The 8,586-nt window shown below is 37.0% G+C and overlaps 2 protein-coding genes across 2 annotated transcripts; both read right to left on the reverse strand.

The window, feature by feature from the left end:
* Positions 1 to 1,441: 1,441 nt before the first annotated feature.
* Positions 1,442 to 4,065, reverse strand: LOC117385141 (gamma-crystallin M2-like). Its single transcript, XM_055228235.1, has 3 exons — positions 4,003 to 4,065; positions 3,022 to 3,264; positions 1,442 to 1,744 (listed from the first exon to the last, which is right to left on the reverse strand). The coding sequence occupies exons 1-3, from the start codon at positions 4,009 to 4,011 to the stop codon at positions 1,478 to 1,480; spliced, it is 519 nt and encodes a 172-aa protein (XP_055084210.1). The 5' UTR covers positions 4,012 to 4,065; the 3' UTR covers positions 1,442 to 1,477.
* Positions 4,066 to 4,969: 904 nt separating this feature from the next.
* On the reverse strand, positions 4,970 to 7,123 carry LOC117380626 (gamma-crystallin M3-like). Its single transcript, XM_033977463.2, has 3 exons — positions 7,075 to 7,123; positions 6,081 to 6,347; positions 4,970 to 5,324 (listed from the first exon to the last, which is right to left on the reverse strand). Exons 1-3 carry the CDS (start codon positions 7,081 to 7,083, stop codon positions 5,046 to 5,048), a joined length of 555 nt encoding a protein of 184 aa, XP_033833354.1. The 5' UTR covers positions 7,084 to 7,123; the 3' UTR covers positions 4,970 to 5,045.
* Positions 7,124 to 8,586: the final 1,463 nt, after the last annotated feature.

Here is an 8,586-nt window from a genome sequence, read left to right on the forward strand (position 1 = left end):
AATAAAAACAAGATAGATACATTTAATTCCGTACTTAGGAACCTTCCAAGCAAAGCAATAGTATCTCCCTGGAGACAAGCAGATGGCAGACCCTCACCAGAAAAGTTACATAGTTCACCTTTAGTTTGTGGAGATGTTCAGTGTTCTAAATCACTTTAAAAGGGACTCTTCTGGACTTCTGGACCTAATATAGTTACAACACTGTTCATTATTTGAATGTACAATATTGCACTAAATGTTAAAACTCCTCTCATATGACTGGCATTCATACTTGTTCAGTCTGAGTGATCAATATGTTTCAGAAATGTTCCCAGGTTTGTTTAAAATAAAAGTTTGTTTTCAAAGTGTGTAACAAACAGGCCCGTTTGTTACCATAAGTGAACCGCTCAGCTCCTTCATTCAGCCTTCACTTAAGATGCTTTAAATTACATACAGCACTGTTGATAGCACACAGCTCTTTTAAACATATGTCCACATATAAAAAGGAAATTGCACATAATTGGTTTTAAAAATGTATTTATTATTAATTGTCTTTCCTTTTACCGCTTTTAGATCCTGAGGCACAGTAGCACTTTAATTGGCAGCTGCTGGTCCCTAGAGGGAAAGGAGACATAATTAACCAATCACAGTAAACTGAGTGCAGTATATTTGATGCACTCTCTATTTGAGAATGTTTTTAAGTCTCAATGTGCGCTACTGTATTCTATAGTGTTTTCATGAATGGTGTTGCTTGTTCTCTTACCTCCTGTTCTCGTGTCCAGATCCTAAAAGAGTCCCCTGGCAACAAGTTCCAATTTTTAAAGTTCCAAGTGAAAACGTACAGGCGTAGTGGAATAGGTGTTTTATTGGGTTATGGGTTTTAAAAGTTATGAATACAGTTGGATTTTAAATAGTTTGTGTTTAGGTTATTGTTTTAAAGCTAATGTTAATTTTCAGTCTCCTCTTTGGACATGATTTAAATATGAACTGAGTTTTGATTTTAATTTGAACACATACGTATTGGTTTCTGAATTATTCAAAATTAGAATCATTGATGTAAAGATGAACAATTTACTAAAGCTTTTGAATGTGAAAAAATCTTCAAAATGTCGCATATAGCAGGAAATTTATGTGTAAAATAAAGATGCTGTACTAAATTTTTCTTAAAAATTAATCTTAAATTTAACTTAAAAAACAGAACTAGTTCATTTTTAGTGGTTTGCAGTAGTAGTGATTGTTCTCCTACCTTATCTATTCTGAACATCCTAATTAATCACGACGGTGAGTTTATAAGCGTTTTTCACAACTTTTAGAGACCAGTCACAGTAAAGCTAAGAACAACTAGAACACTAACTACACTTTTCCTGATTCTCGGACAATCAAACGCTGTATAATTAGATGCAGGCAGAACACAAGATACATTTTACTCAAATACATGGAACAAAAATCGGGTACAGTCCCCTTAATATTTTGAACTAACTTTATTGACAAAGTTCATTCACATGATTCTGCGGATGGACCCGACTTTGGGACTGACCCCTCCCCACTCGTTGAATCGGCGATACTGCCCCGGGCCCATGAGGTACTGGCGCCCCCTGTAGTGCGGCTGCTCGTAGAAGATCCAGTGCCCCTCGGTCACGTTGCAGGAGTGAATGTCATTAAAGTGAAAGCGGTCGTAAAGGGAGGGGCAGTCATCGGTCAACTCCATCATCTGACCGCCAAACTCAGGACGCTCGTAAATCTGCATCCGATGAGAGCCCTGGTGCTGTGGAATTGACAAAAGGAGTTAGTGTTAGTGTTGTCACGATGCAAACATTTCAAACTTGACAGACTTGATACTCAATACCGATTAAGATACCACGATGATAATAAAAACTCTTTTTTTAAACAATAGAATGAGATTTTCAACGTTAAATCATAGTCTACTTTAATATTCCCCTGTGGCCTTATATCTGTGTCTGTTTCTGTGTCTGTGTTTTATACCACTCAAAGGTTCATTTATGTCCTGTGAATGTGACTTGTTTAGTATCTGTACCTGCTGAAATGAGTATCTACTTTCAATACTAGTCTTTTATCGATACAACCATATTAGTAATTAGTAAGTGAAGTGCATATGACAGGTTAGACCAGGGGTGTCAAACACATTTTCACCGAGGGCCCCATCAACAAAATGGTTGTCTTCAAAGGGCCAGATGTAAAATCATCTATTTTAACTACTTTTTTAATTTGTTAATTAACTGTTTCTGTATTTATTACTTATTCAGGTTTCAAATATTGCATATTAATTTGCATAGATGTAAATATATGGCTGTGTAATGATATAACTCTTGATAAAATGGCATGTTAAGACCATCGTAACTTTTAATTTACCCTGTCGAGGGCCACATAAAATGATGTGAAGGGCCACATTTGAGTTTGACACGTGGGTTAGACTAATAATTGTATTAAAATATAGTTTCATGATCAGATTTAAGATTTGTTGCTAAAAAATTTGCCTAGCTTTTACTAGTTTTTGCATTTATGTTTATAATTTTACTTCCTGATCGGATATGGACAGCAGATGTGATATAACTAGAGGTATTTCATAACTGTTACCTAGCAACCATAATGTAAACAAGGGCTAAAACTTGTCTGAATTACACAATACCGGTAGTTATGATTAGACTAATACAAATAAACAAGCTAAACACCTTTATTTTCTTGTTACTTTTCATGTTTAAACTTAAAAAATCCATTCCTTGTTCATAAATTGCTCATTCATTTTGGATGGACTTTTCCGTGTTGATGGCGGATTTAGAGAGATTCTGTTTTAGAACTCAGCGCTACTTCCTGTATTTTTGCACTCTTCTTCTTAACTTCTTTTCCACAGACGTAAAACTATGATAAATATTTACCACAGACACTATCCCACCAAACCAAGTAATAATAATAATAATAATAATAATTAGGAAAATGTGAAAACCTGCCATACGCATTTTGAATTGTCCCGGATGAATTCTCCATGAAAGTAACAGTATTCCTTAGTGAACATTCCCGACTTACACTTGGGATCATTCGACAGGAGCGCACGCAGTCGTTGAAGCCCATCCACCTCTGGTAATCTGGGTACTCCCCGCGGCGCAGGTAGTACTGGTACCCGCTGTAGTTGGGCCGTTCATACACCATCCAGGCTCCGGAGTCGACCCTGATGGAGTTACAGCGGCTGAAGTGAGAGTGCAGGTCCGAACACTCACTGCTGCACTCATAGTTACGCCCCTGGAAGTTCCGGTCCTCGTAAAATGTGATCTGAAAGAGAATATGATTTGGCTAGGAGTAAACCAGGACTATTGGTGTGTCTTAGATTCTAAAATGTGATGATGGTGTCCTGTGAGATGGGGGCGCAAGAGACAATTTTCCCTATTAATTACACTATATTTTGCTGTGAAATGTCCAAAAGGTAAAGAAATGTTGAACCTGATCATTCCTATGAGTGACTAGATCAATTAACGTCTTGAATTACAACAAAAAGCTGCATTTTAACAATATTCATTTTAGCTGCTCCCATCTGTATTAACTATTATTGGCCTATAGAATGTTGTGATGTCATCTGAAACCCAGCAATTCATGGGTTTCATCTTGTTATATGCAACATTTTGAGGACTTTTCCCCTTCTAATATGTTTTAAATTGCCAGTTACTATGGCAACAGTCCTAACTTAACAGAACCAGGACTAAACTAAGGCATTTGCGGTTAGACACTGTGTATTTAGCAGTTATTACTTTCAGTCTCTACTTTTTTTTTAGTTATGAAAATTGAGTATTTAACAAAATCAAAAACATATAACTCCAGAAAAATATATATGTAATGATAAATAATTCCGGTGTAATCCCTCATTCGTCCAGATGTGGTTCAATATGTATTAATTCAAAATGGCTTCTAGATAGGAGCTGACACGTTTTGATTGCATAAACAGTGTCCAGATGTAGATAACGATATGATAAAATTAGCCCAATAACTGATTAAAAAAGGCCTTATTAGTCTTACCTTCCCCATGTTTGTGGTTGTGGCTCCTCTGCACAGCCCCAATGTTTCTCCTGCATTTATAACCCTCCTCTGACCTGGGCCTTTGTGGTGCTCAACAATCACTGCTCTGGTCAGCTCTTTCTCCCCCTTTCCAAACTGTACTGTACATCTGCCCTAGAATCAGCTCTTTTCAAACGCACCCGGCCCCCTTTCCCCCATCCACTGTCACACATGAACTCGCTGACTTATGATGCTTTATAGAAATACTGGTTCAGAGAGAAGTTGCCTTTGCAGACTTATTTTGACCTCAAGAGCTGCTCATACAATAGATATGTACTGGGGTGAGACTATTTACTTAATGCATACTCCACTCATCTCGCAGTAATTGTTTCTTTTTGTAATGCTACCTAACCCTGACCCAACCATGAACCATATTAACCACAAAATCCTCAATGGCAATAGATATGTTTTATGCCATACTGTGGAATATTAATGACAAAGGAACAACATTTCCATGGAAACAGGGCCAATAATAATAATAAACACACCTAACACCTATAAGAAAACAACAGCATGCTTTCATTTTAGTTTGTTTTATGGCAAAAAAGTTACATATGGGGCTTTAAGAAACTATATTTAAACTTTTTTTTTAATTACGGCACACTTTTGCTGTTAAAACGTTGCAGTAGCACCTCATCCACTAAAAGATTATCAAACAACATCAGTTTGAGCCAAAAAGTGTATATAATGTCTGTGCCACTGGGTCTGGTCAATAATATTCATAGTATTTATTTTTGTGTCTTTTTTGGTTCAGAAGTTTGCTCAGAATAGTTAACTCAAATTGGACATTTTTCCAAGGTACATTGGTTGAAAATCTGCGGACTATAGTGAGTAATGTTCTTTTATCTTTATCTTGAGAAAAAAAAAATCCTCTCTGTATAGTTTAAAATTGTCTTGAAATGAAATTCAGGAAAAGATGCAACAGGTATGTATTTCAACTTTTAATTTCTTATTTTTAATTCACATTTTTACAACATTTGCTCATATATTTCTCATTCTCTGTCTCAGCAGTTGTCCATGATCCTCCTCAATGAGCTGATCCTGCTCACGTTACTGCCTCCAATGTCCCGGAAGCTGCGGTACTCCCCTGGGCGCACGTACATCTGGCGCCCCCTGAAGTTGTTCTGTTCAAACAGCAGCCAGTGTCCGTCCATCACGTGACAGGACTGACAGTCGGACATGTAGAAGCGCTCCTGCAGAGACTCGCAGTCCTCCATCAGCTCGTGCATTTGACCCAAGAGGTTTTCACGCTCATAAACGCGGACCCGGAACTGGCCTCTGTGCTGAAGAGATAAAGAGAAAAATGTTTAGGAAGAATATTCACAAAAAAGAATATACTTTTTGGGGTATGTCAATCCACCAGAAAACTTTAAACTTTGATTAAGGTGTAAGTATCAGACAAATGTGAACTGACTAATATTTCTGCACTTTTGTGGGTATTTTTGCAATGTATTATTTATTTATTATCCTTATTTGGAAGTTTACAACATGCAGACTTTTTTCAAACTATATCCTGTTCAGAATGACCATTTTGACCACCTCTGCTTCACTTATGGATATTCAGACTTCCAAGCATGTAAAAATCAACTTATACTATTTTGCTTATAAATAATACTTACTTCTTTTTTTTTTAACTTGTTTTTAAGATTTTTTTTTTACAGTACAATTGAGCTACTGTTACTTGGATGTTCTTGCCTTGTAAAATTTCATTACATTTTTAATCTTTCTTAAAAAACATCAGTTCAAATTTTATATTCTTGTTTTGAAGGATATTTTGCAGTTTTGATTTGATTTGAAAAAATGAGAGGGAAACTACTATGCCATAGCTACTAACACTAACCTAAATATTATATCTTTTGAAAAATGGCACCTTATAAGCAGAAACTGATACCCATGAATTGGCTTAGTATAATGTTGTGGGAAAAGTAAAGTTACTATTAATCTGCAGGTTTTAATTGTAATTTAACTACTTCAAAGACCTAGTAAGTTGTTAATAAACATGTTCCTAATACTGTCTAATCATCCCTGCATGTTGTTACCATAGGGATCATGCGACAAGAGCGAATGGACTCCATCTGAAAGGCCCCTCCCATCCCGGTCAGACTCCCGATCCTCTGCACATCTGCGTACTCTCCCCTCCTCAGAAAGACTTGGTTCCCGTTGAAGTTTGGCCTGTCGTAGACCATGAAGCAGCCGTTGTCGACACGAACGGAGCTGCAGCGGCTCAGGTGAGAGTGGATGTCGGAACTGTCACCGCTGCTCTCAAACGAACGGCCCTGGAAGTTTCTCTCCTCGTAGAAAATGATCTGGAATGAACAAATGCTGAGGTTTGATTTGAGGTAAGGAAGTTATAGAAAATTGGAAGTTTAAATGAACAAAATTTGAAGAAGAAAGTTGAAGTTAAAATAACAATAAAACTTAGAAGAAGTTCAAAACATACTAAGGTTCAATTTGAGGCAAGTAAGTAAATAAAATTTCAAGTTTAAAGGAACAATTTGTAACTTTCTGGAGGTGGCATATCACCTGCTTGATTCCATGGAGAAAGGCTGTTAAAATCATATTTCAGAACATTCCTAATGGAGATAGAAAAGTTGTAGGCCATACTGTGGAAGATTATAGCCAAAAGAGCAACATTGCCATGGAAACAAACAGGAACAGGTCCTGCTCCACGCCAAATAAGAGTCAAGTTTGTGGAGATGCAAGCCCTCTCACAGTAAGTAAGCCTGTTTTTGTTGTTGGTTTTTTTACTATTTTCAGTACAAAAAACAGAATGAAAAGAAAAACAAATTTCATTGTTGTCAATATTTTGCCTAAAAAACTAAATAAAAAAAAAAACATTTGAAGTTTCAAGCTATAACAAAAATCTCTACTAATATAACTACTATTATCCTTACTACTACAGTTACTTCTATTACCACTACCACCACTACAGCTGTTGCTCTCCCAAAACCAGTTCCATTTGCTCATATTTTCCAGTATCCATTTTGAGACAGTGCAAATGAATATTATTAAACTCCAACTCTTTGTTATTACCCTGCCCATGTTGCCAGTAGTTTTAGCCCTCGCCGATGATGCTACGCTAACCCTGTGTGTCTTCTATATAGACTTTATATAGTTCATCGCTTTGCTAACGTTTGTGCAAAAGTACCTGACTCATCACAGACGCACGTGGATCCATTCATTTCAACTGTAGGCCTCTTTGTACAGGGGTCACGCGAGGTCGTCACACGGCAAAAACTGTGCAATGTTTTTTTATATATTCTGCTTAGTAATACAAGGCTAAAACAATCTGGAAAACACATTCATAGTCTGTTTTATCATTAGAAATAGACAGGAGAAGCTAGAGGCGCTCATTCATACAGAAAGGTTCTCAACAAATCGTGAATACTGGTGTTTTTCAGTTTCTAGAATAAGATGATGTCATAATCCCAGATGGGGGTGGCAAGAGACAGTTTTCCCTTTGTACTTTGCCATGAAATATCCAAAAAATAAATGCACAAATGTTGAACCTGATCATTTCTATTTGTGACTAGATCCAAAAACTCACTATTACAACAAAACTGCATTTCAACAGTGAACATTGTAGCTGTGCCTCATCTGTATTTTATATATATATATGGCGGTCTATAGCAGAATCATCATCAGTTACCATGGTGACACAGTGCACACATTAGCATATGCAGTCAAAAAGTGTTTAGATTGTCTGAAAACTCACGAAAAAAGACAAAATGGACTTAAACAACACATATTCAGGAGCCAATGATCAATACAAGCGTTCATGGTCCTGTTTATGTGTTTGATTTTCAACAAAAATGTGAGTGACTAACTGAAAAATTGCTGGCTAATGCTAGCTAGCTTATGACTGTTATTATTTTTTGAGGGACTTTTTTAACACTAAAAATCATCTCACCTGTTCTAGTTCCAACTAAGTCAGCTCTTTATGGTCAGATTGTGTCAAAATAAAGCTCAGATTAAAGTCTAACAAAGCCTCAGACAGAAAATGCCTACAGTTAGCATCACACCGCCAGGGAATGTTGATGACATCAGTTTCAAAGAAATCAATATGAAACAATTATTTTGTCAGTGTCAACAGGTATCCTTTATAGGTAGAATAGAACTGTAGATCTGTGGGACTGGTCAAAGGGGTCGCTCAATTTAAATAGAAGCAAATAAATACTTAAAGTGTCACTGTGTAACGTTTCAGGTGGAGGGTCTGCCAGCTGCTTGTTCTTAGTGGGGTTATTGCTTTGCCTGGAATATTCCACAGTGTCACACTGAACTATTCTCTCTCCAAGGAGACAAGCAGGTGCCACCACAAGACTCAGTTACAAGTCAGATCTTTGGAAAGACGAGCGCACTCACAGCAAGAATGCCTGTTTTTCAAGGTATTTTTGAGTCATAGAAATCTAGCCTTATAGAAATGCATTGAAGAAATACAAGACTGATATGTTACTGTCATACTGTGGAACATTCGAGGCAAAGCAATAACATCGCCATGGTAGCGGACTTCCCACCAGAAAAGTGTAGTGCACCTTTGATCAAATA

Source organism: Periophthalmus magnuspinnatus, chromosome 2, assembly GCF_009829125.3.
Source record: "Periophthalmus magnuspinnatus isolate fPerMag1 chromosome 2, fPerMag1.2.pri, whole genome shotgun sequence".
Lineage (NCBI taxonomy): Eukaryota > Metazoa > Chordata > Actinopteri > Gobiiformes > Gobiidae > Periophthalmus > Periophthalmus magnuspinnatus.

Bases quoted from the DNA above. Each gene is read 5' to 3' on its own strand.
- LOC117385141 (XM_055228235.1), bottom strand. The intron at 1,745-3,021 runs GTAAGTCGGGAA...TCAATTCCACAG, and splicing joins CCTGTCGAATGATCCCAAGT to CACCAGGGCTCTCATCGGAT.
- LOC117380626 (XM_033977463.2), bottom strand. The intron at 5,325-6,080 runs GTAACAACATGC...TTATCTCTTCAG, and splicing joins CTTGTCGCATGATCCCTATG to CACAGAGGCCAGTTCCGGGT.